The sequence below is a fragment of the Schistocerca nitens genome, chromosome 4, assembly GCF_023898315.1.
Source record: "Schistocerca nitens isolate TAMUIC-IGC-003100 chromosome 4, iqSchNite1.1, whole genome shotgun sequence".
In the NCBI taxonomy this organism is placed as follows: Eukaryota; Metazoa; Arthropoda; class Insecta; order Orthoptera; family Acrididae; genus Schistocerca; species Schistocerca nitens.
The window spans coordinates 291,404,562-291,432,480 of record NC_064617.1 but is presented as its reverse complement, the minus strand read 5'-3'; the positions used below and the strand labels follow the sequence as shown (position 1 = coordinate 291,432,480).

Sequence of the window (27,919 nt, the reverse complement as noted above, 5' to 3'; positions counted from 1 at the left end):
ATTGGCAAAAGATTCCGGAATAGTCCCCCATTCGGATCTCCAGGAGGGGACTGCCAAGGGGGAGGTTACTATGAGAAAAAGATTGAATAATCAACGAAAGGATAACGTTCTACGAGTAGGGGCGTGGAATGTCAGAAGCTTGAACATGGTAGGGAAACTAGAAAATCTGAAAAGGGAAATGCAAAGGCTCAATCTAGATATAGTAGGGGTCAGTGAAGTGAAGTGGAAGGAAGACAAGGATTTCTGGTCAGATGAGTATCGGGTAATATAAACAGCAGCAGAAAATGGTATAACAGGTGTAGGATTTGTTATGAATAGGAAGGTAGGGTAGAGGGTGTGTTCTGTGAACAGTTCAGAATCGACAGCAGACCAACACCGACAACGATAGTTCAGGTATACATGCCGACGTCGCAAGCTGAAGATGAACAGATAGAGAAAGTGTATGAGGATATTGAAAGGGTAATGCAGTATGTAAAGGGGGACGAAAATTTAATAGTCATGGGCGACTGGAATGCAGTTGTAGGGGAAGGAGTAGAGGAAAAGGTTACAGGAGAATATGGGCTTGGGACAAGGAATGAAAGAGGAGAAAGACTAATTGAGTTCTGTAACAAGTTTCAGCTAGTAAGAGCGAATACCCTGTTCAAGAATCATAAGAGGTTCAAATGGTTCAAATGGCTCTGAGCACTATGCAACTTAACTTCTGAGGTCATCAGTCGCCTAGAACTTAGAACTAATTAAACCTAACTAACCTAAGGACATCACACACATCCATGCCCGAGGCAGGATTCGAACCTGCGACCGTAGCGGTCGCTCGGCTCCAGACTGGAGCGCCTAGAACCGCACGGCCACTCCGGCCGGCCCAATCATAAGAGGAGGAGGTATACTTGGAACAGGCCGGGAGATACGGGAAGATTTCAATTAGATTACATCATGATCAGACAGAGATTCCGAAATCAGATACTGGATTGTAAGGCGTACCCAGGAGCAGATATAGACTCAGATCACAATATAGTAGTGACGAAGAGTAGGCTGAAGTTCAAGACATTAGTCAGGAAGAATCAATACGCAAAGAAGTGGGATACGGAAGTACTAAGGAATGACGAGATACGTTTGAAGTTCTCTAACGCTATAGATACAGCAATAAGGAATAGCGCAGTAGACAGTACAGTTGAAGAGGAATGGACATCTCTAAAAAGGGCCATCACAGAAGTTGGGAAGGAAAACATAGATACAAAGAAGGTAGCTGCGAAGAAACCATGGGTAACAGAAGAAATACTTCAGTTGATTGATGAAAGGAGGAAGTACAAACATGTTCCGGGAAAATCAGGAATACAGAAGTACAAGTCGCTGAGGAATGAAATAAATCGGAAGTGCAGGGAAGCTAAGAAGAAATGGCTGCAGGAAAAATGTGAAGACATCGAAAAAGATATGATTGTCGGAAGGACAGACTCAGCATACAGGAAAGTCAAAACAACCTTTGGTGACATTAAAAGCAACGGTGGTAACATTAGGAGTGCAACGGGAATTCCACTTTTAAATGCAGAGGAGAGAGCAGATAGGTGGAAAGAATACATTGAAAGCCTCTATGAGGGTGAAGATTTGTCTGATGTGATAGAAGAAGAAACAGGAGTCGATTTAGAAGAGATGGGGGATCCAGCATTAGAATCAGAATTTAAAAGAGCTTTGGAGGACTTACGGGCAAATAAGGCAGCAGGGATAGATAACATTCCATCAGAATTTCTAAAATCATTGGGGGAAGTGGCAACAAAACGACTATTCACGTTGGTGTGTAGAATATATGAGTCTGGCGACATACCATCTGACTTTCGGAAAAGCATCATCCACACAATTCCGAAGACAGCAAGAGCTGACAAGTGCGAGAATTATCGCACAATCAGCTTAACAGCTCATGCATCGAAGCTGCTTACAAGAATAATATACAGAAGAATGGACACGAAAATTGAGAATGCGCTAGGTGACGATCAGTTTGGCTTTAGGAAAAGTAAAGGGACGAGAGAGGCAATTCTGACGTTACGGCTAATAATGGAAGCAAGGCTAAAGAAAAATCAAGACACTTTCATAGGATTTGTCGACCTGGAAAAAGCGTTCGACAATATAAAATGGTGCAAGCTGTTCGAGATTCTGAAAAAAGTAGGGGTAAGCTATAGGGAGAGACGGGTCATATACAATATGTACAACAACCAAGAGGGAATAATAAGAGTGGACGATCAAGAACGAAGTGCTCGTATTAAGAAGGGTGTAAGACAAGGCTGTAGCCTTTCGCCCCTACTCTTCAATCTGTACATCGAGGAAGCAATGATGGAAATAAAAGAAAGGTTCAGGAGTGGAATTAAAATACAAGGTGAAAGGATATCAATGATACGATTCGCTGATGACATTGCTATCCTGAGTGAAAGTGAAGAAGAATTAAATGATCTGCTGAACGGAATGAACAGTCTAATGAGTACACAGTATGGTTTGAGAGTAAATCGGAGAAAGACGAAGGTAATGAGAAGTAGTAGAAATGAGAACAGCGAGAAACTTAACATCAGGATTGATGGTCACGAAGTCAATGAAGTTAAGGAATTCTGCTACCTAGGCAGTAAAATAACCAATGACGGACGGAGCAAGGAGGACATCAAAAGCAGACTCGCTATGGCAAAAAAGGCATTTCTGGCCAAGAGAAGTCTACTAATATCAAATATCGGCCTTAATTTGAGGAAGAAATTTCTGAGGATGTACGTAAGGAGTACAGCATTGTATGGTAGTGAAACATGGACTGTGGGAAAACCGGAAGAGAAGAGAATGGAAGCATTTGAGATGTGGTGCTATAGACGAATGTTGTAAATTAGGTGGACTGATAAGGTAAGGAATGAGGAGGTTCTACGCAGAATCGGAGAGGAAAGGAATATGTGGAAAACACTGATAAGGAGAAGGACAGGATGATAGGACATCTGCTAAGACATGAGGGAATGACTTCCATGGTACTAGAGGGAGCTGTAGAGGGCAAAAACTGTAGAGGAAGACAGAGATTGGAATACGTCAAGCAAATAATTGAGGACGTAGGTTGCAAGTGCTACTCTGAGATGAAGAGGTTAGCACAGGAAAGGAATTCGTGGCGGGCCGCATCAAACCAGTCAGTAGACTGATGACCAAAAAAAAGTAGTTGGCTGTATGTTGTATGTTACTTTCTGCTATAAAATCATAAAAATGTCGACGTAATGCATTCTCAGCAGATGAATGTATCTTGTTAATCTGCTTAAACATATAGCGTTTTTACAGTGATAATGATTTTTCGATCTCTCTTGACCATATTTACACAAATGTTGCTGTCTATATCCAGAGCTGCATCAGCTCTTCCGATCACCTTATTAATGGCGACAGGAAGGCTTTAGTTTTCCATTTTTCTTTCTCGAAGTAGAGACGTAATAGGCGCACCGTTTCTCTCGACTGATCTCACAGGGCAGTCCTCTTACCAACAAATCCACGTCGAAGGGTCCTACACTCAACACTTGACGAATCTCTGGAGATAGAGAAAAACTTCGATCCACCTACACCTTAAAGCACTAACCGCCTCACATCCAGAACGCTGCCAACAGACTAGAGATTAAATAACTTGGTTCCAAGAAATTGAAGATAAAGATCTGGAAAACACGCAGAGTGAACCCAACTTTTCGGGATTTGGCCTTCAACCCTAGTAAAATCCGACTGAGAATGGACGTTGCCCGATGAAAGAAAGATCATGACAGTGTGAACTCACAAGTTGAAACCTTAACTGGCTATGGACAGCTGCAAACCACGAAAAACGTTGGCACAAGGATCAACTCAGGACTGACAGCAAATTTTCTTGGTCTAGAATGTAACTATGTTTTTCTCATGCTGAATGAGTATAAAATTAGGTATCTGTACAGAATCGATAACAATGGAAGCTATTATACTACGTTACAGAATAAAAAGTGAGTTTGTTATATCATGAAACTGAAGAGTTTCGCATATCTCGAAATTAAGGATGGAATTTGTTCTTGCTCTCTGAACATCCACTAGGAAACATATATTGAATTATCTTTCACCTAGACGAAATTCGACTCAGTAAATACAGTTTCAAAGCACATACTTTGTAAAGCAATATTCCCACAATTCAGTTGATGTTAAATATAATCTTCAGGTCACTAAATACCCTTTCAAAGCCCTTAATTTTTAAGACAATAGCTTTACAATTCAGTTTACATTAAATATAATTTTCATTTATCAACTTACAAGGTAAACTCATATCACAAGATACAGTGACTTCACACTACAGACATCTCTGACTGCAATCGAATCAGCAGAGTGGCAGAGACATGCATGCTACTAACAATTAATCTTTTGCGACAAGACGTAATTTATTTATGTCACATTTGTGTTATGAAAGTTTTCGTATGTTCACCATTATTGTTAGATTTCAATCCATATAGTCGAATGGGCCTCATACTGTTTTCTCCATTATTATACAGGCTGATGAAGTACATGTAGACTGAAACTGCCAGCAGATAAAGGTTTGTTTTTAGCAGCTCCTAGTGTAAAATAAAAATTAATTTAGCTAAATATTTACTCCTGAACAAAATAATAGTTTAACGGCCAGTCGTTGACTTCATTAGTGGTAGAACAGAAACTCGGACTGCTGAACGATGGGTAAGAAAGCGGCAGCGGACATTTCAAATAAACCATTCTAGTACAGTAAGTGATTTAGGAAAGCCTTGGAAAACGTGAATGAGGATGACAGGATGGGGTTCGAACCAAACTCCTCCCAGATGAGAGTCTAGAATACCACCGTCCTCAGTAAGATAATCAGAGGACTCGCATAACTGTGTGGAGTATGGATCATTATTTTGTATTTGTTTTGACTACGATATTGACGAACGGCAAAATAAATTATCTACACATTTTACAAACGATGATAATATTTTGCATAAAGGGGAGGGGTTGTTGAATCTTGCAACATTTTTCAGTCTTTCGCCTCTAGCGAGCAGTGTAATAGAAGTTTAATGTATTTTTATTATTGCTGATTCGTTTTAGCGGCATTAGGTCGCGGTCCACGGGATAATTTTCTGCTTAAAGTTTCGCCTTCCAATGCTGGGGTCATCTTCAGAGACTTTAACGACTTAGAAAGCAGTTGCAGACTCAAACAAAATCAGCAGTTCGAATTGTTTATATGATAGTATTCAGTTTATATGTGCTGCAGTCATTATATGGAACCACAAAAATTACTCTGTAAAAGTAAGGTTTTTCCAAATGAGAAAATTTGTTCCGACGAACCTAGGAACAAATATTTTATTCAAAATAAAATGTCTTGCTATTGAGAAAATCTAGTCAGTACTGTATTTAATAGTCTACGTATTACATTATTACACTACTATAAATCAGTAATAAGTAAGTGAAATCGAATTAAGAAGAAATATTATCAGAAATCAGTTGCAAGTTGGAAACGTTCATAAATATGTGCTCTTGGTCGGTAACACAAATTTCCAGTCTCAAGACAGAGGAAATAATTGATGACTTAAAGATACTCCATTTGCAAATATTACTTGTTCCGTGGTAGAGGACCTTTTACCAAGATGCAAAATGGCGCACGACTGTCGAATTATTGCTTATTCTTCCACATGTTATGTAACAAGTTAAAAAATATATAGAATTTTACTCACCATGAAACTTTGTTACTGAAGAATTAACAATAACCTCCTAATAATTTTAATGGATTATATTATACATAACTTAAATCTATAGAACTCGTAATACTTACAAACGCTGTAGAAAACACAACCTTGCATCTCACAACAACAAAATCAATAGAAAATGCGGGAGACTGTTTATGGTGGTCTCCAGTGCGTGTTCCTCCATGTGATTCTTGTGGTGTCACCGCCAGACACCACACTTGCTAGGTGGTAGCTTTAAATCGGCCGCGGTCCGCTAGTATACGTCGGACCCGCGTGTCGCCACTGTCAGTGATAGCAGACCGAGCGCCACCACACGGCAGGTCTAGAGAGACGTACTAGCACTCGCCCCAGTTGTACAGCCGACTTAGCCAGAGATGGATCACTGACAACTACGCTCTCATTTGCCGAGACGATAGTTAGCATAGCCTTCAGCTACGTCATTTGCTACGACCCAGCAAGGCGCCATTACCAGTTATTATTGCTATTATACTTCTGTATCATCAAGAGCGATGTTCTACAATTGTGGATTAAAGTTAAGTATTACAAGATTTTCGTACTTTATTGCAATTCTAAAGACATTGTCCTGTTCCAGACCTCACGCCAGTCTGCGTGTATATAAACGCGTGCATTTCGGCCTCCTCTAGAAATACAGCAATTCTAAAATCGGCCACTACACTGAAACACCGACAAGGAAACACAACGTGTCCCTAGATACACTGTCCTCCATGTAAAACACATGTCTCTCTTTATATTGCCAAGTAATAAAAATTTCGTGTGTTTAAAAGGCCTGGTGCGGGGCATTCAAATGGACACCACTTCAGCGACTTGCATGCTCTTAGCCTGTGCCAGTAATCATCTGGAGAAAGGGAACCTATATTTTCCTATAGTTTAACATGGAATCCGAAATACGTGTCCGTCCTGATGAATATTCAAAGGATTGAGAGATGAACAGTTAAAGACAACATGACGAAAACACATGGGCCGACCGGAACTCGATCCCTCGATTCTTTGGTTTCTAGGGACGCCCTTCACCGCGAGACTACCTGGCATAGATTTTAGCTCATTATGAATATGTCCTTGATAGAGAGCTGTGCTCGGTCTTTAAAGTATCTCAACAAAACAACTTGAATAATTCTACGAAATTTCATATATTAACAACAAAACAGACGAACTATTTTCTTATACTTAGATCCCAACGTGCCACACTTACAATAAAAGCAAGAAAAATTTCTTGTGTACGCTGTGAAAACCACAGTTGGGAAACAACGATTAACTCCTACGATATATCCACAACAGACCAGAGGTACAGAGAAAACAGATGTCGTGGGATGCACCTTAGTGATCAGGAAGAGCAATGAAGATAGTAAAGTGTAGGTACAAACGACAGAAACACAGGATATAAATAAACGAAACCAGAATAAAAAATACAGCACCGAGCTATAAACCAAAACATGGAGAAGAGAAACTTCTATTATGAAAGAATTAATGGTTAGATCATAGCATCTGAGACCAGACAAACACAAAAATTGTGTAATTTGGAATTTGATATACAAGATGAGACACATGGCTTCTACGAATTAAATACTTCGTCACACTTTCTAGATATCTGTAGACTGTTTGCAAACAAAGACCTCATCAAATAATGGCCAATATATTTTAGTAACTTTGTTAATGAGACACATGACTTCTACAAATTGAATACCTCGTCACACATTCTAGATATCTGTAGACTGTTTGCAAACAAATAACTCATTAAATAATGGCCAATATAATTGATTAACTTTGTTAATCAATCACATAAATACGTTGACTTCCTGGGTTTGCAGCTGAAACTACGCTGAGATACGGCTCCACAATACTATTTCTTGGTGAGACAAATTTCCCAGGTCTAATAGAAATTTTCGTGGTGGAGTTTGTGATTGGTATTGTTCTACTCCCACGTCGGACGAATGGCATACCACTCGAAAGTTTATACAACTCCACTACGTGTCACCAAAAAAAAAAAGATTCTTTATCGGATGTGCATTGTTACGTGGAAGATTTGATTGAAGTTCTTTAAAACCTTTGTGTACGTAGATTAAGTTTGTTGCGATTCTTTAACAGCATATTCTTTACTAAATATCTCTGGAAAACACATATGCAACAATGCATTCGATGTTACAAATCACTCCCTTGTAAATCTTCGTATAATGAAATATGGGAACAATTAGAATATTTTACCAAGAATTCGTGATACGTGTCATTGAGTGAACACTCTCTTTACATTATTTATGTAGCTGCAAGGAATACTGTTGCTGTTGGCGCGTTAGTATGTTTTTTAAGGGCTAAACAGTCTGCTGTATTCTGATGACATTCTTAATTAATTAATTAATATCACGTCACTGAACTCTCGGTTTATACTGAACATGGGGAGCTTTAATTTACAAGTGCACATAGTTCCTCCGTTTTTACATGTAAATATTTTTGGAAATCTGTTCCGCCTGATGCAGAATACAATTCTGCTTATGTTCGAACATGTTTCGCCAGTCTGTGGCTTCCCCAGTATGTAAACTATTATTCACAAAGATTGGACTGTTACTATTGTGTTTATCTATCGTTTACACATAGTAAGTACTGTTCTTCGTGCTACATTGTATTGTGGCTTGGAAGGCACATTTTAAAATACTAACTTACAACCGAATATTATGCTTAGTATAGAACCTATCAAAAACGTTCAAAGTTTCCAAGACATTTTTACACGATCCAACTCTATTCGTCTAAAATTGTAGCAACGAATGAAGTGTACTTACGTACACGTGCCAGGAGCTGCTATACAGCATAGCCGGACAGATGATTTCATAAAGTCTGAAACACCTTTCAAATTGCCGAAAGAACAATCTCAGATTTAAATGTATTTTTATTGAGTAATATATCGTTAAACCTACGAATTAGTAACACCACTGAATTGCTGTTGAGATCTGCGGCCTAGAAGCCAAAGCAGAGCATAGTACAGTTTATAAAAACAAAACCGATTTTAAGTTTATCTTCATGCGAAATACTTTTTTTTTCGATTTCAAACTCCGCTAACAACGAAGGAAAACGTGTAGGACTTCATAACATACAATAGAGGCAAAATTTTATTAAAAATTACTGTTTTAGGTCTATTAATACCAATTTCGAAGAAAAAAGTAAGCTTAACATGGAAAAACCAATAAATGATCAAAAAGATATCTTTACGGTATGTGGGTAGCGGGTGAGTAGGACATATTTCATGAGTGTGTTACGTGACCCTACAGATAAAAAAAGCTTACAGTTATCAATCGTACTTACAAAGTGTTAACAATATACTTTATACATAAAAGAGAAACGAATATGGTGAAAAATACTCTTTATTTGCAGTAAGCTTAACATGGAAAAACAATAATTGATCAGATATCTTTATGGTATATGGATAATGGGTGGGTAGGATCGTCTTTATGAGTCTGTTACGTGACCCGAAAGGTAGAAGTGTCGAAATTTTATCCCAGAAGCATTTGCTATTCCGTAGTCGTTATTATTGTTTAACAAGAGGTTAAAGGAACAAAAGAAAACTTAAAGATAAATGACGTCCCGCATTTCCACACAGAGGAAACACTACAGGAACTTGTCGCTTATTGCGTTTGCACTTGTGACTCTGGTTGTCTAACTACTAGGCGTCCAAGCCGCACGCTACCAGTAGCCGCAGCAGCAGCAGAAGGTACGCTGACGTTTAGCAAACGAGGTCCAGCAACGTCACAGCGTTAATTAAACAGCTTCCGCCAATTGCGCAGTTGGCGCCCGCGTAATTCTTGTTAGCTCAAGTTTCAGGTAGAGGCAGCTCCAGTCTCTCTGCCTCGTGCACTAACCATAGGACAGACATTTGCGTAGAGCAACACCAACACTATGGGCCAGAGAATGCTATTATTTGAGTGTTGCTTAAGGTAATATGGTGAAACTGTTGTAGCGTTTGACATTTTATTGGATATAACAGAAAGCAACTGGAAAGAACACACTACCGGTTAGTTAATGTCACACTAACAGATTCATTCTTTCTTGACGAGGGCACACTTTTTACTTTGCAATTTCCAACCGCGTTTGGTCCTTGTTATGGCTTGTTCCTTCAGGAAGAAAAAGATTTTCTTCACAGAAACTTCCACCAATATACTGTATCTGTGATTTCTAGTGCAACAGTGAAAGTATGCCACTAAATGGTGATCTTTAGCTTTCATTCCACGTCTCCTTTAAAATACCACATTATCGTCTTGCAGCGGGACTTGATATTCATCAGTTCTTGCAACTTTTCGCCGAAACCTTGTACCTGCAGGGTATGCATGGAGTTCACTGATTTCCGAAAAGCATGTCGGAAATGGAATCGTCTAAGTTTTAAATGCTTTCCACATATCTTAGGAAATGATTCGAAAAATTGTCATTGTATGGAATGAACGTGAAACGAAAAACGTGAGTATTGTGCAAGAAAATCGGTTCTGACAGATTTGACGAAACGAGGTCATGCAAGGGAAATACTTACAGGAGTGAAACGTATACTTCGAGAGACAGATGGTAAGAGCGGAGGAAGACTAGTTAGTGGGACGCTGAGATGGAGGCATACAGAGATAGCAACAAGCAAATAAGTTAGATAAACAGAGGAAGAGAAAGTAGTTCTGCGATGAGTAAAATATCCCTAGTTTGTTGCTACAATTCTAAATCAAGACACGACTGGCTGTTTATTTGGTTTTCAGTCACAGTCCTTGAATTTGTCTTTAACAAGCGCCGAAGAGAATCAGCTACTACAAGCGCAACCTGAATGCATTAGATTCCTTCATCAGTAACTAGCAGCATTTTCAATTCGTCTTGGCCATAACGGAGCTTGCAGCAGCACCAATGGAAACCAAGAGTACTGAATAGTGTAAACGTAGGCGGAAACCAGCATCCTGTCTCCTCTGTGGGAAATGCGGCGGCGTATGAAACTGAAAATACTTAGGAGCCGGTACCAGAAGAGCAGGATGTTGGACTGGATGACGCAGCCGTAGACGGCGTACCTCAGCAGCGAAGGGCCGTCGTAGTGCGGTCGTGAGTCCGGTGCTCTCTGCGAACAGCGTGCGATCTCATCTTACTCTCACTACCAAAAGCTATATTTCTCACAGCTGCCACTGTCTCCGTCCTCAACTACTATTGTTCTTAGCTTGTAACGTAATATGACTGACCAGACTTCTATGCTGCCAAATAATCTATGGTAGTTATCCAGCCTGACATTCTCTTTAACAATGTTAGATTAAAGTGTACCTCACACCCTGACTTGAACCCATTCGTTACCTAGGCAATGGATATTATTAAAACACTTATTGAAAATTTTGAGCAATTAGTTTATGTGAAAACTAATGCTGCTAACTATTCCAATGCATTTCGCACTGCACTGATCCACTTAAGTATGTTTCCTTATTCCGCCACAAAGTATTAAATTAATATTCATAAATGAAGAGAATGAATGTCTGTTTGCATGGCCATCTTCCGTAGCAGCTGTTAAAATTTATTATCATTGATTTCTCCGTCTTAAGCTTTCCCAAATTAATCATGGAGAATTATACACCAGACGCGTTAAATTTTTATTTACGAAGCATCTTCTTTGGTCATTCTGAAATTATGCAAACATATGTTTGCACATTTTTGTTGTTATAGATTAAAACCTTTATAGAGTTGATGTGCAACTTGCTTACGGAGTTCCTACCTCCTGTTCATATGTTCTGCAAACAGTTGCTTTTCCCTTCGTTGTTAGCGAAGGTTGAGGTCGAAAGAAACACTGATGTGCTTATATACTTGGCAATTTTTGCCTTTTTTTCTCAAAGCACTTTCTCTTATACTGAAATGGCATTATTCGCACGTCATCCCATTTTAGAAATAGAACTGCAGAACCACTTATGACACTTAACATAACTTCAAGTACATACATACGACCACATCCTTCGTATGTCACCCACTCATTATTAACCCCAGACAGAGTCCATTCACCACTACCATCTCCTTCCACAGTTTCTTTCTTATAATCACTAACCTCCCTCCTCCCCCCCCCCCCCCCACACACACACACACGCGCACAAAATTCGAATCACATCTCCAATTCTCAACACTGCTCCTCTTCCTCCAGTAACATCTCTGACGAAGATATAAGAGATCTCCACTAATTTACACTCACTCATACCAACCCAACCACGCTCACAAATGCACACACACACACACACACTTACAACTTACACTAAAAACAAATGAACAACACATAAACACTGTAACACTGTGCTTAGTGCGAACACGTGTAAATGCAGTTCTATTTCTAAAGTGAGAAGAAATGCAAATACCGCTTTCAAAAAAGACATGAAAATGCGAAGCGTATTTGTACAACAATGTTTCTTTCGACCTCAAACTCCGCTAACAACGAGGGAAAAAGTAGTGACTTGCAGGATACTTAAGCGCGAGGCAGAACCACCATGAGTAAAGTGAACTCTACTTTTATACAGGTTATATCACAGCAAAAATGTATGGACATATGTATCCATATTTCCAGAATGACCACAGAAGATGCTTTGTAAATAAAAGCATAAAATTCTCTTTAAGTAATTGGAATATGCTTGAGAAGGAGAACCCAATAGTAATAGAAAATAATGAAATTTAAATGGTTGTTGAGTAATGAGAGAAGAGCGAAAAGAGAGGAAATATTGTTTTACTAATAATTTTATGACTATCTGTTGTGTAAGCACCGCAAAGAACGTCCAAGCTGCCACCCAGCAACACGTTCCGGGCAGAGGATTAGCCGCGAAACTGATGTGGATGCGGTGGAGACGCAGAACAAGAGGCACTACGTAATCCACCTGTGGATGTCTTTTTAACAGGAAGCAATTAAGATTTGATTGTAAAATGGTCAGTCGCTGCAGAATATTCATTCTTTAGTGGTGTGTTCATAGTTGCTCCAGACCAGGGCTATTGAATTTATCATGTATATTTTTAAATGCTGTTAGGACGTTTAATATTACGAGGCGCCGTGTCTGTAATTCTATTGGAAAAATCCATTATGTTTTTAAATGAGTGAGCGGTAGTTTATTTTACAAAATGAACTGACGTGAAAGAGTACTTGATTTATTTCCAAACAATTTCACTTAGTTTGCAGTTTTTAAATCGTGCGCTACAGTCACTGTTTCCATGGATTAACGTTTTGTGTTGAATTGTTTTTCTAGCGGCGCCAGTAATGGCAGAATGTTTCATATTGCAGTCAGATACTAAATCTAGAGCCTCTGTTATGACATTTCTACTGATAACTTAATTTTCCCTAGAGATTTTTATTTCAGCCTGTTATTGCGACAGTTCCACACCGGCCAGATTTTAAAACGAGCAAACGTTTTCAGCTGGACTGTAGAGCTCTGGATTGGAAGCTATCAAATAACTTTTAAATATGGTAAAGAAATGTTTGCTTTTAAGAAAGGGAACGGCCACAATACGTTTGAATTATTTCTTTCAAAGTAAGTCTTTGTCATCTTTGTTCTGGATCCTAGTGTTCTTTGTACAGCAACCTTACTGTTCTAGTGGCAGGGAGAACATTACGACGGCGAAAGTGTTAATGATCAACCGCGAAATAGAATGGAATAGAACGACATACTATCCACGGAGTTTAAGTGATTGTGTTTCTTTCTTTATACTTTGTATGACAAAATAACCTGAGTATTTCACCATGCCGTAACCGGTTTCGAACACCCACTGGTCATCTTCAGGCTAACGACATATGCTACAAGCGATGACGTAACAATTGTTAATTACAAGTTGACCTAATTTTATTGCCCATGTCACTGCTGCAAATTTTCGCAGTATCTATCGTTTCTTCTCAGTGTTATTGACACTTAACTGCTAGTGGGCGAATCGTTAACAAGCTATTTTTCTTCGTAGCACTTTATATGTATGCACTTTTTAACGCTAATGCCCTTTGTCTGCGCTGCCCCAGACAGGCGACATATAAGCATACTTTAAACTTTTGGTATTCTGTCCGTTGAAACTAACAGTTCTGTGTCACTTCCGAAACAAACAGCATATGGTTCATCTCACAGCCCTTCAAAACCCACATCGCATGCTCTTTGTGAAAGTACTATGCATGTACGAGGACAGTTCAATAAGTAATGCAACACATTTTTTTTCTGAAACAGGGGTTGTTTTATTCAGCATTTAAATACACCAGGTTATTCCCCAATCTTTTAGCTACACAACACTATTTTTCAACGTAGTCTCCATTCAATGCTACGGCCTTACGCCACCTTGAAATGAGGGCCTGTGTGCCTGCACGGTATCATTCCACTGGTCGATGTCGGAGCCAACGTCGTACTGCATCAATAACTTCTTCATCATCCGCGTAGTGCCTCCCACGGATTGCGTCCTTCATTGGGCCAAACATATGGAAATCCGACGGTGCGAGATTGGGGCTGTAGGGTGCATGAGGAAGAACAGTCCACTGAAGTTTTGTGAGCTCCTCTCGGGTGCGAAGACTTGTGTGAGGTCTTACGTTGTCATGAAGAAGGAGAAGTTCGTTCAGATTTTTGTGCCTGCGAACACGCTGAAGTCGTTTCTTCAATTTCTGAAGAGTAGCACAATACACTTCAGAGTTGATCGTTTGACCATGGGGAAGGACATCGAACAGAATAACCCCTTCAGCGTCCCAGAAGACTGTAACCATGACTTTACCGGCTGAGGGTATGGCTTTAAACTTTTTCTTGGTAGGGGAGTGGGTGTGGCGCCACTCCATTTATTGCCGTTTTGTTTCAGGTTCGAAGTGATGAACCCATGTTTCATCGCCTGTAACAATCTTTGACAAGAAATTGCCACCCTCAGCCGCATGACGAGCAAGCAATTCCGCACAGATGGTTCTCCTTTGCTCTTTATGGTGTTCGGTTAGACAACGAGGGACCCAGCGGGAACAAACCTTTGAATATCCCAACTGGTGAGCAATTGTGACAGCACTACCAACAGAGATGTCAAGTTGAGCACTGAGTTGTTTGATGGTGATCCGTCGATCATCTCGAACGAGTGTGTTCGCACGCTCCGCCATTGCAGGAGTCACAGCTGTGCACGGCCGGCCCGCACGCGGGAGATCAGACAGTCTTGCTTGACCTTGCGGCGATGATGACACACGCTTTGCCCAACGACTCGCCGTGCTTTTGTCCACTGCCAGCTCACCGTAGACATTCTGCAAGCGCCTATGAATATCTGAGATGCCCTGGTTTTCCGCCAAAAGAAACTCGATCACTGCCCGTTGTTTGCAACGCACATCCGTTACAGACGCCATTTTAACAGCTCCGTACAGCGCTGCCACCTATCGGAAGTCAATGAAACTATACGAGACGAAGCGGGAATGTTTGAAAATATTCCACAAGAAATTTCCGGTTTTTTCAACCAAAATTGGCCGAGAAAAAAATGTGTTGCATTACTTATTGAACTGCCCTCGTATTTGATGTATTTGCGCCTGAAACCGTACAAAGTGACCACAGCAACAAAGAAATTCAGAGGAGATCCAGTTGCCTGTTATTACTTCCACTTCTGAAAGTTGAACAGTACTGGAGACGTTGAGCTGTTACTTTCTAAAGTAATCATTAGTGTAGGTCCAACATTTCACTTTAATGTTACGCTACGCACAACAGAGTCTGTGGTAGCCGCTGAGTGGAGTTTACGCAGCAGTAATCAATTCTGGTCTGCTTGGCTTCCAACTTAAACACATTTCTCACATACTTCTTCTAATAGCTTTAACACCAGCATTAACAAGCGTTAAGTCATTGTATTCGTATTTTGAAGATATTTCGAATGCCTTTAAAATAGTTTTATCATTCAACTTTGACATACCTGTTTACTTACTGATCGATGATACAGTCCATGGACTTCTTTGTCACCTGCCTTCATTCTTCTCTACCCATTGCTTTTCTTTCCAATTCCCGAATTCCATTACTTTGTGGTCCTCCTCCATATCTTCTAGCCACCTTTTCCTTGGTCTTATCTTCTCCTTCTCCCTCGGGTTTTTCTATAAACACTTTCGCAACACGTCGAGTTCCTGCCATTCTCTGTACATGGCTACCCCATCTTATTCTTCCTTGCTTGATTTTCATACAATATTCATCTGTCCAAAAAGTGTTTGCAGTTCTGCGTTTGTCCTTATTCTCCAGCTTTCTTTCTCTCTCACTACCCCAAATATCTCTCTCAAAGTATTCCGTTCCCATCTCAGCAACCAGCCCTCTTCCTTTGTAGTCAACACCCACTCTTCCAATCCATACATTAATACAGTTCTTTATATAATATATTTTGATTTTTGTATTCCTCCTGACATTCCTGATTATATTCTACAAGGAATAATAGCGTCAGACCGAACGAGGTGGCGCAGTGGTTAGCACACTGGACTCGCATTCGGGAGGACGACGGTTCAATCCCGTCTCCAGCCATCCTGATTTAGGTTTTCCGTGATTTCCCTAAATCGTTTCAGGCAAATGCCGGGATGGTTCCTTTGAAAGGGCACGGCCGATTTCCTTCTCAATCCTTCCTTAACCCGAGCTTGCGCTCCGTCTCTAATGACCTCGTTGTCGACGGGACGTTAAACACTAACCACCACCACCACCAATAGCGTCAGTTTAAAGTGCTATCCTTCTATGAATTTCTACTGTTGTCCTATTATCTTCTATCATTATCGAACTCACATATTTAAAATTATCCACTTTTTGGTATTCTTTCCCATTTATTTTTATTGAAGTCTCTCCTCTGTCCCTTCCAGGATCATATATCATCATATACTCTGATTTATCTATATTCACGTTCAGTCCTAACTTTCGCACTGCTCCTTCCAGTGTAACATAAGCATCCTTCAAAGCTCTGACATTCCCAGAAATTAATGCTACATCATCAGCAAACGCCACCACCGGGGCCTACTGGTTAAAGACTTTCCCCTGGGTTTTCTGATATTTGGCGAATTACCCTCTCTAGTGCTAAGTTAGAGAGTTGCACAAAGCTAACATCTCTCTCCCGCAGGCCCCTTCCCGCATAGAACTCTCCTGACAACTCTTGTCCTACTCTGACCTTGCAGACTTGTGCTTTCATTGTCATTTACGTCAAACTGACTAACTTTAAAGGGGTTCTAAAGCATTTTGCAGTTTGAAGTATCTTATTTCTGTCTTCGCTGTCGCATGCTAGTTTAAAATCAACATACAACTGATGCAGTTGCTTATCGTATTCATAAAATATCTCTGGCATTTGTCTCAATAAAATTATCTAGTTCATTCTGGATCTATTTATAGTAAATCCAGCCTGATAGTCACCGAGTACTATACTTTCCGCTTAATATTTTACCAAACAGGCTACAATCTTACTACACACACTACATGAGGCGTATTCGGAGAGTAAAGTCCGCATAGGCGCGAAATGTAAGCCACTATCAAAACGCGATGCAACTTTGCCCATATGTGTTGGATAGTGTAGTGTGGTGTGCCTATCGATCGCTTCAAGTCGCTCTTTTCAGTTCAGAGCGCAAAGTGATCATGTAGAAATTCCTAAAACAATAGTGTATCCCACCAAGTATGTGGATCTGGTGAGAGATTTAGCTTGAAGCTATGCAGCCCACATAACATAAATGTCATGCGTTTCTTTTTCCAAGACAATTTTCAGCCGCATTATGCAGTGCAATGAAGACGCTCTTGCAGCGTTTTCGATGGGAAGTGTTTTATCATCCACAATGTTGTTGTTGTTGTGGTCTTCAGTCCTGAGACTGGTTTGATGCAACTCTCCACGCTACTCTATCCTGTGCAAGCTTCTTCATCTCCCAGTACCTACTGCAACTTACATCCTTCTGAATCTGCTTAGTGTATTGATCTCTTGGTCTCCCTCTACGATTTTTACCCTCCACGCTGCCCTCCAATGCTAAATTTGTGATCCCTTGATGCCTTAGAACATGTCCTACCAACCGATCCCTTCTTCTTGTCAAGTTGTGCCACAAACTCCTCTTCTCCCCAATCCTATTCAATAATTCCTCATTAGTTAGGTGATCTACCCATCTAATCTTCAGCATTCTTCTGTAGCACCACATTTCGAAAGCTTCTATTCTCTTCTTGTCCAAACTATTTATCGTCCATGTTTCACTTCCATACATGGCTACACTCCATACAAATACTTTCAGAAATGACTTCCTGACACTTAAATCTATACTCGATGTTATCAAATTTCTCTTCTTCAGAAACGCTTTCCTTGTCATTGCCAGTATACATTTTATATCCTCTCTACTTCGACCATCATCAGTTATTTTGCTCCCCAAATAGCAAAACTCCTTTACTACTTTAAGTGTCTCATTTCCTAATCTAATTCCCTCAGCATCACCCGACTTAATTCGACTACATTCAATTATCCTCGTTTTGCTTTTGTTGATCTTCATCTTATATTCTCCTTTCAAGACGCTATCCATTCCATTCAACTGCTCTTCCAAGTCCTTTGCTGTCTCTGACAGAATTACAACGTCATCGGTGAACCTCAAAGTTTTTATTTCTTCTCTATGGATTTTAATACCTACTCCGAATTTTTCTTTTGTTTCCTTTACTGCTTGCTCAATATACAGATTGAATAACATCGGGTAGAGGCTACAACCCTGTCTCACTCCCTTCCCAACCACTGATTCCCTTTCGTGTCCCTCGACTCTTATAACTGCCATCTGGTTTCTGTACAAATTGTAAATAGCCTTTCGCTCCCTGTATTTTACCCCTGCCACCTTTAGAATTTGAAAGAGAGTATTCCAGTCAACATTGTCGAAAGCTTTCTCTAAGTCTACAAATGCTAGAAACGTAGGTTTGCCTTTCCTTAATCTTTCTTCTAAGATAAGTCATAAGGTCAGTATTGCCTCACGTGTTCCAGTATTTCTACGGAATCCAAACTGATCTTCCCTGAGATCGGCTTCTACTAGTTTTTCCATTCGTCTGTAAAGAATTCGTGTTAGTATTTTGCAGCTGTGGCTTATAAAACTGATTGTTTCGTAATTTTCACATCTGTCAACACCTGCTTTCTTTGGGATTCGCCTGTTTGATACATCTTGCTCACCAGATGGTAGAGTTTTGTCAGGACTGGCTCTCCCAAGGCCGTCAGTAGTTCCAATGGAATGTTGTTTACTCCGGGGGCCTTGTTTCGACTCAGGTCTTTCAGTGCTCTGTCAAACTCTTCACGCAGTATCGTATCTCCCATTTCATCTTCATCTACATCCTCTTCCATTTCCATAATATTGTCCTCAAGTACAACGCCCTTGTATAGACCCTCTATATACTCTTTACACCTTTCTGCTTTCCCTTCTTTGCTTAGAACTGGGTTTCCATATGATATTCATACAAGTGGTTCTCTTTTCTCCAAAGGTCTCTTTAATTTTCCTGTAGGCAGTATCTATCTTACCCCTAGTGAGATAAGCCTCTACATCCTTACATTTGCCCTCTAGCCATCCCTGCTTAGCCATTTTGCACTTCCTGTTGATCTCATTTTTGAGACGTTTCTATTCCTTTTTGCCTGCTTCATTTACTGCATTTTTATATTTTCTCCTTTCATCAATTAAATTCAATATTTCTTCTGTTACCCAAGGATTTCTACTAGCCCTCGTCTTTTTACCTAATTGATCCTCTGCTGCCTTCACTACTTCATCCCTCAAAGCTACCCATTCTTCTTCTACTGTATTTCTTTCCCCCATTCCTGTCAATTGTTCCCTTATGCTCTCCCTGAAACTCTGTACAACCTCTGGGTCTTTCAGTTTATCCATGTCCCATCTCCTTAAGTTCCCACCTTTTTGCAGTTTCTTCAGTTTTAATCTACAGGTCATAACCAATAGATTGTGGTCAGAGTCCACATCTGCCCCTGGAAATGTCTTACAATTTAAAACCTGGTTCCTAAATCTCAGTCTTACCATTATATAATCTACCTGATACCTTTTAGTATCACCAGGGTTCTTCCATGTATACAACCTTCTTTCATGATTCTTAAACCAAGTGTTAGCTATGATTAAGTTGTGCTCTGTGAAAAATTCTACCAGGCGGCTTCCTCTTTCATTTCTTAGCCCCAATCCATATTCACCTACTACGTTTCCTTCTCTCCCTTTTCCTGCTACCGAATTCCAGTCACCCATGACTATTAAATTTTCGCCACCCTTCACTATCTGAATAATTTCTTTTATTTCATCATACATTTCTTCAATTTCTTCGTCATCTGCAGAGCTAGTTGGTATATAAACTTGTACTACTGTAGTAGGTGTGGGCTTCGTATCTATCTTGGCCACAATAATGCGTTCACTATGCTGTTTGTAGTAGCTCACCCGCATTCCTATTTTCCTATTCATTATTAAACCTACTCCTGAATTACCCCTATTTGATTTTGTGTTTATAACCCTGTAGTCACTTGACCAGAAGTCTTGTTCCTCCTGCCACCGAACTTCACTAATTCCCACTACATCTAACTTTAACCTATCCATTGCTTTCAGCCGTTCGCAGTACCAGCACAGCAAGGCCGTTTTGGTTATTGTTACAAGGCCAGATAAGTCAATCATCCAGACTGTTGCCCTTGCAACTACTGAAAAGGCTGCTGCCCCTCTTCAGGAACCACACGTTTGTCTGGCCTCTCAACAGATACCCCTCCGTTGTGGTTGCACCTACGGTACGGCTATCTGTATTGCTGAGGCACGCAAGCCTCTCCACCAACGGCAAGGTCCATAGTTCATGGGGGGGGATCCAAAATACAGCTCTTAATTGGCTCGCTCCGTTGTTCACCTCTGCTCACGTGATTCGCTGGCTACGAAGACAACATTTTGGCACAAACAACGAAAGGCAGACCAGCGTAGAGAATTAGCGGAGAGCACGAGCGGCTGATTTTTTTGAAGAGGGTACTGGAAAATTTGTACAACGCCACGACAAGTGCGTAAGTCGGAGCGGCGACTATTTAGAGAGGTAGAAGAAAGGTGTGGCTAGCTGTTGCGAATGAAAAATTTTTGATTTTCACCGTGGTTATCATTTCGCGACCTTTCGGACCCTACTTTCCGAACAGCCGTCGTACGTTGTACCTAAGAGAGTAATCCTTTGGTAAAAGCTGCACTCTGCCTAATCACCTTTTTCATGCAACGGCCGAATTATTCCCACTCTCCAACTCTTACGCATTTCTTGCTATATCCATATTTCCTTCATTAATTCATTTACTGAGTAAAATAAACGTTCTTGCTTCGAAACAATCCTTTTACTCTTCAATTTCACTTGCACATTCCTTGCTTCATTACTTCGATTAATGCAAGAGTTAAGACGATTAAAAACATGATAAAATTACTTGCCACTCTCCTTGCCATCAAACGCCGGAAACCTTGTCTCGATATCTTGAACCGTTCACGAAGTGTAACGGTGTAGGTTTCAGGTGGTTCACCATGTGTAATTAAAAATGAAATGCGTTTTTTAATCAGCCTGAAACTTTCAATATTTCCTTCTGCTAATTAGTCATTCTTATCATCTGATAGAGCGATGCTTTTGGCAGTGTGTGTACTCACGAGTATCTTGTGGGTGATGGTCTGCTGGGAGAACTCCGCGCCGGTGTAGAGCGTGCCGTAGACGAGCGAGTTGGCGAGCACCGGGAAGCGCAGGAACAGCCGGCGGGCGGCCATTCGCTGCTGCCGCTGCGGCTCGTGCAGCTGGTGACCTGCTGTGCGGGGCTGCCTGACGCGCAGGCGACCGCTGGCATGCGCCGCCGCTGCAACAAACAACTGGTCAGTCTGCTGCCGGAGTTAGGCTATCTACACCGCTCTTCGAACGCTGCAGATTAGATTGCTACAATACGGCGAGCTGCTGTGACGGTACGTCACATAAATATTGATATTTTTATCGGTTGTAAACCGTAGTTAACGTATTTAATGAATATAACCAGTATGAAAGAAATTGTTAATGTTCTTGAAACAACTGATATGCAACGATAATTTAAGAGTTGCATCTTTATTTAATGTCTATGAAAATAAAAAAGTATCGAATGAGACGCGATTGTACGGCCGAGGAGGAAGGACGTATTTTATGGTACATACACTGTTATGTTTCGCTATACGGAAGGCAGCCATTGAACGGCTACACATATTTTATGTAAGTTATTCTGTATTCTACTAAAATAAAATAACTATTATCACAAAATGAATTTCTTTGTAATAGTTGTCGCCTCAAATGCTCGCAGTGGCTAACTATTTTTAATAAGCATTTTTTAAGTAATTTGCGCTGCGAGAAGCTCATCTTCCGATGCAGCCTCTGGTCGGCCATTACGCGCCAAAGAATTAATTTATTTTTTCAAAGTGTTAACAGTAACTGTAAATGCGAGAGATTTCGTTATAAGAACCTTTTTAAATTGCAACAGATAATTAATTTACGTTAAAGTTCATGTTTTTAAATGATACAGATTCCATGAGTTCAGTAAGTTTTATCTTGGCCGCTCTACGGCAACAATCGAAATTCTCTAGAGCCTTGCTTTGCAACCTATAAATAGAAATTAACAAAATTACATTCAATTCAGTTAACGGCAACTATATTTTAGTCATCACGTTCAAAATCTAAAGTTTGTACATGAATAACTGAGGACCTACAAGAACCCGTTTCATATTTACTTATGCACGTAAGTAAAAGTGATAAGAAAAGACAATATCCCTGACAGAAAGAATCGTGCTGATAAATTAAAAATAAAAATATATATGTAATTTCCTTTGTATATGACGTAAAAATGGCACAGACGTACACTGCCCTCGGCCCACTAGCGACTATGAGTGTCAGCAATACGAAAAGTGATGGATAATTTCCACGGTTGACGGTTCCTAAGTAAACCTGTCTGGATTTGTTTTATGTCGAGGCACCTATTGGCGCCCATCGTTATGGCGTGTGTGCACCCTTCATCATGATGGATAGAACTCTGTTGGGGACGCTTTGTGGGTTTGAATGTCTATGAAGGAAGGGCAGCCCATTGTTCCTCGAGAACCGAAACGAGGTAAGGTTGTGTTGAACTCTGGGGTCTAGAGCGAAGTCAGTCTTCTAACTCATCCCATAGATTTCCTGCACCTGCATCTACATCTACATACATCCTGCCCGAGACATCATGTGGTGCGTGGCGGAGGCTACCCTGAACCACTACCAGTGATTTCCTTTCTGTTTCATTCGTAGATGCAGCGAGGGAAAAACGACCATCTACATGTCTCCGTGCGAGCCCTAATCTGTCGAACCTTCGTGGTCCTTAGGCGAAATGTACGCTGGCTGCAATAGAACCGTGCTGCAGTCAGCCTCAATCGCCGGTTTTCCAAATTTCCTCAACAGTGTTCCTCGAAAAGAACGTCACCTAACCTCCAGATAAAATGGTTCAAATGGCTCTGAGCACTATGGGACTTAACTTCTGAGGTCATCAGACCCCTAGAACTTAAAATTACTTAAACCTAACTAACCTAAGGGCATCACATACATCCATGCCCGAGGCAGGATTCGAACCTGCGATGTAGCGGTCGCGCGGTTCCAGACTGTAGCGCCTAGAACCCCTAGGCCAACACCGGACGGCTAACCTCCAGTGATTCCCATTTGAGTTACTAAAGCATCTTCGTAATATTTTCGGGTTGCTCGAACCTACCGGTAACAAATCTAGCAGTTCGCCTCTCAATTGCATCCATGTCTTCCTTTAATCCGACCTGGTGCGGATCCCAAGCACTCGAACACTACTCAACAATGATTCGCACTAGCGTCTCATATGCGGTCTTCTTCACGAATGAACCCTACTTTCCAAAAAGTCTCCCAATAAACCGAAGACGACCATTCGCCTTCCCTACTACAATCCTTTTATGCTCATATCGCTTTGCAATGTTACGCCAAATTACTTAATCGACGTGACTGTGTGAAGCAGCAAACTACTAATGCCGTACTCTAACATTATCGGTTTACGATAACGTTGGAAGCTGAAGAAGAGAATTAAAATTTGTGCTGCGGCCGGGACTCGAAGCCGGGTCTTCTTGCTTACTATGCAGCACTTCCCCATTACGTCTAATACTGGGATGCTATTCCAGTGTCGGAGAGCCCTGGTAATAGTGACAATATAAAGGGAGATGTGAATTGGAGTTATGTTAGGGAGTTTGTGCAGCTCTGTTGGCTAGAATGCTGAGGTCGCCGGCACGGTACCTCAGCGTGTTCGGTCAGGGAGCTGGTTGGCCTCTGTAATAAAAAAAAAAAAAAATACGGAGTGAAATGATCAACAAATGAACTTTAACGGATGTTATGTGACGTCCGCAACGACCAAACCCAACGACCAACAACGGACAAAAATAAAAAGAAGTGGTGTAATGGTCAGCATATCTGACTAGTAAGCAAGAAGAGCCGGGTTCGAGTCCCGGCCGCAGCACAAATTTTAATTAGCTTCAGCTTCCAACGTTGTTGTAGATAAATTAGACTCATATGTCTCAGGGAAAATTTAAGATTATCGGTTTATTTTTCTCTCCTATGTGCATTAACTCTCATTTCATATATATATATATATATATATATATATATATATATATATATATATATATATATAGTTCTCATTCGTCTAGAAATTTTGTCTAAATAATCTTGCATCCTCCTACAGTCATTCGACCCGACACCTTCCCATACACTAAAATATCACCAGCACACAACCGCAGTTGCTGCCCACTCTGCCCGGCAGGTCATTAACGTATATACAAAATAATAGCGGTCCCACCACAGTGCTGATGATACCCTCGCCGTCGAATTTCTGTTACTTAGTCTTTGAACCTCTCACATATCTGGAACCTATTCCTTATGTTTGTACCTTCGTTAATAGTCAGCAGTGTGGCACCCCATCTGCTTTACGGGAATCTAGGAATTTGAAATCCACCTGTAGTCCTTCATCCATGTTCGCAGGATATCACGCGCGAAAAGGGCAAGCTGAGTTTCGCAAGATCAATGCTTTCTAAAACTGTGCTGATTTGTGAACAGAAGCTTTTCCCTCTCGAATAAATTTATTATACTCGAACTGAGAATATTTTCAAGCATTATAGAGCAAACCAGTGTTAACGATATTGATCTGCAATTTTGCGGGCGCGTTCGTTTGCCCTTCTTATAAATACGAGTCACCTCCGCTCATTTCCAGTCGCTTGGCCTTTGTGCTGGGAGAGATTTGTGATAAATGCAAGCTAAGTAAGGGGTCAATGCTGCAGAGTATTCTTTGTAAAGCAGAAATGGAATTCTATTAGGAACTCGCCACTTATTTGCTCTTAACCCTACCGAACGTTAATACTGGATGTGGCGCGTAATATTGCCCCGGTCGTGTCTGCCAACGCGGGTAGCGTGCACACAACATGCTGTCAGGAGCGCGTCGCGTCACGTCATGTCTCGTCACTTCACGTCACGTCACGACACGTCACGACACGTCATGTCACGTCACGACACAGGTGCTGCGTTCATGATGTCAGCAGCGGAGTGCGACTGTTGATTGAGTAGGTATCCGAATCCGATGAGGAGCTAGTTGAAGATACGGAACCAGGTTGAGGCAGGAGTTCCAAGGAGCCGTTACGTCTATTTGTATTTGTGTGTGTATTTTTCTGTATTTTATCGTGTTAAAGTACAGTGTTGATAGTGTCGTATGACTGATACTTGTATTTTTACTATAAATTTAATTTATAATTTCCATTAATTTTAGCGACATTGTGTACTGATTTGAACTCCTGTTATTACTAGCATTTTATATCTACTTCTATCACTTTTGCACCTACGCCTCTTATATTCCTTGTCGTTAAAAGATTTTTTTCTTTTAGACCAAGTCTCTCCTCTTCAGTACGCTTAGGTCGTCGTCTTGAAGTCTGCTTGTGTTCTAGTCCCATGTTCTTCATCAATAATTTGTGTTATTTGATCAACTACAAAATGGCCGACAAAGCCAGCGACTGTAGAACAATTTTTCAGTTTTGATCCTAATATTTGTTGCTGCCAGTTACCATACATATGTACTTAATCTTGTGTTTGAAGCGTTTCAGGGGACAGTTCTCATAGAGTAGTACTCGGCGTGTACATTATGTCCCTGTGGCTGGCTACATTACATATTTTTTTATGTGAAGCTCACGCAAAGCACGCAGGTGACGATTAGAAATTGAGGCTATAAATATTCTCACTGGCGGCAGCAAATGTTTGATAGTAAAAACCATCTGAATTTGTCATTGCTTTTCTGGCCCATAAGAACCGCACTGTGCGACGTTATAATTATTTTTGACACACAGGTGACTTAATTTCACGTCTGATGTACTTGATTTGAAAGAAAATTGAATGAAAAGATGTATTACTTTTTTAATTCTCTAGAGATTACTATATAATTCTGTTGAATTCATAGCTGTTTTTGTTAATCCAAGATAGACTGCAAGTACTCTTTTTACTTTTACCTCTGTCATTGTGTGGTTCCAGATCTCAAGTTTTATGAATTATGCCAGACATTACTAATAGACACTGAAAGCCAGAACTAGAAATTATTGTAGGGACGTCATCTTTTCATGGGGATAGCTGCCATGAAATAATCCCTTCAAACCTGATCAAGGGCACTGCTCAAGTTAGTTGTTGATATCATATTTAAAAAAAAAAAGAAAGGAAGAGAATTTTGAAGCAACTGACACATTTTAGGCGAGGCAGAACGTCAAAATACATCGGTCGGGATAGCTAGCGTCACCTAAAAGAAAAAGTTAATTTTTAATTAATTAAAATCAATTAACAAATTTATGTACCCCAACAAAAAGAAATAATTTGAAATACGTAACAACAAAATTCTTTCCGATTTTTATTTTGGTATGTTTTTCTCTGAGGAAAGTTAAAGTCCATTATGATGCACTGATTCTTGCTTGAAACTGTTATTCCATTCAATTTAAAATTATGTAGAGGATATTTGCAGTTAAAAGACATACTGTAATTATGAAATATGGTTCGCAGACGCCTTAACAATTACAAAACGATTTCAAAATAAGCTCCTTCAGGTGAATAGGAACTATGACAGACAGTGTCAGGCTGTGGATGACTTGAAGCAATAGGGAACGCTGACACCTGCTGTAGGACGGAACTGTATTTCCGTTTTAAATAATGTTATGGTGGTAACGTTGATGACAGCCATATGTAATTCAGACATACGTTTTATTTCCCCTGGAAGTTAAGAACAAACACCCCCTGAAGCTTTTCTTTGTAATTAAAACCAGAATATAGCTATTTCGGTCGCGAGCTCGGCTCCAGTTCACCACCGGCAATGGAGGATGAAGCTTTGACAATGCCAGCCACTTGTGCTGGCTAAACGTCAGTGAAATCATCAGGTGAACGTCGGCCGAATAATCCGTGACAGAAGCCAATAGGCAGTTTGTATTTCGGCAGAGTGTGACAGATGCATTTCTGAGTGAGGTAGACAGAAATTTGCTTGTAAATTGATGAACTTGAATAAAAATATAGACGTGATAACTGAGGCACAATGTCTCGACTACTATAAGAAGCAATGGGCAACAGGAGACGATGTAAATAAAAATCTGGACAAAAATGTTTTTCACGAAGAAGCGGAAATAATAAAGTGATTTTATATTCTTGCCACTTATTGGCGAGCATTCAATAGTTACCAAATATGCCGTTTTCTGATACCCAACACAATGATTCCGGAAGTTGGAGATTCGTCGGCGTCGAGAATCGCTGCTTCTTGTGACTTTTCATCAGGTTGTATACGGACATGTTCGCGTCAGTCTGACTACCCAGCTTCTAGTAATCTGTTCCCGACGTTGCGTGGCGACGGTCTGCATGTAACCTCCTCCAGTACTTCAGCTGTTGTCATCCCTCTCTTTATCACAGCCATTCGAACAATCCCACGATCTTCTTGAAAAGACTTGTATCTGCTATTCTTGCCACACTTTTGTCCTCAGTGACAACTCCTACACTGGTTAACGTGCAGTAACAACACAGCCCTGGTAAACAATGTAGAACAGTTTTCGTAAGAAATGCATAAACCCAAAAATTCCTCTTTGGAGAAAACTTAAATCATGTCAACTATTTGTGGAGATTCGTAATACGCACAGAATTTCCACACGTCTGAACTTTGGCTGACTGCCCCAATGAAGACTAAGTCAAGTTTGAGATTCACTTGATAGCGGAACAACATAGCAAGCGGTAAGGTCGACAGCCAACACCAAAAGTTCTTGCAGTCCCCGCTGTAGAGGCTACATC

At 40.6% G+C, this 27,919-nt stretch overlaps 1 protein-coding gene across 2 annotated transcripts in view; it reads right to left on the bottom strand.

Moving 5' to 3' along the window:
- LOC126251572 (mpv17-like protein) overlaps positions 1-27,919 on the bottom strand; it is a 181,472-nt gene that overhangs the window by 28,020 nt on the left and 125,533 nt on the right. Inside the window, exons 2-3 of one of the 2 annotated variants that reach the window (XM_049952096.1) lie at positions 21,235-21,434; positions 10,682-10,776 (exon numbers count right to left, since the gene is read on the bottom strand). In XM_049952096.1, coding sequence (XP_049808053.1) covers positions 10,682-10,776; positions 21,235-21,348 — 209 coding nt within the window. In that variant the 5' untranslated portion in view covers positions 21,349-21,434. The remainder of the gene's footprint in view (positions 1-10,681; positions 10,777-21,234; positions 21,435-27,919) is intronic. The other variant, XM_049952097.1, reaches the window with a different exon arrangement.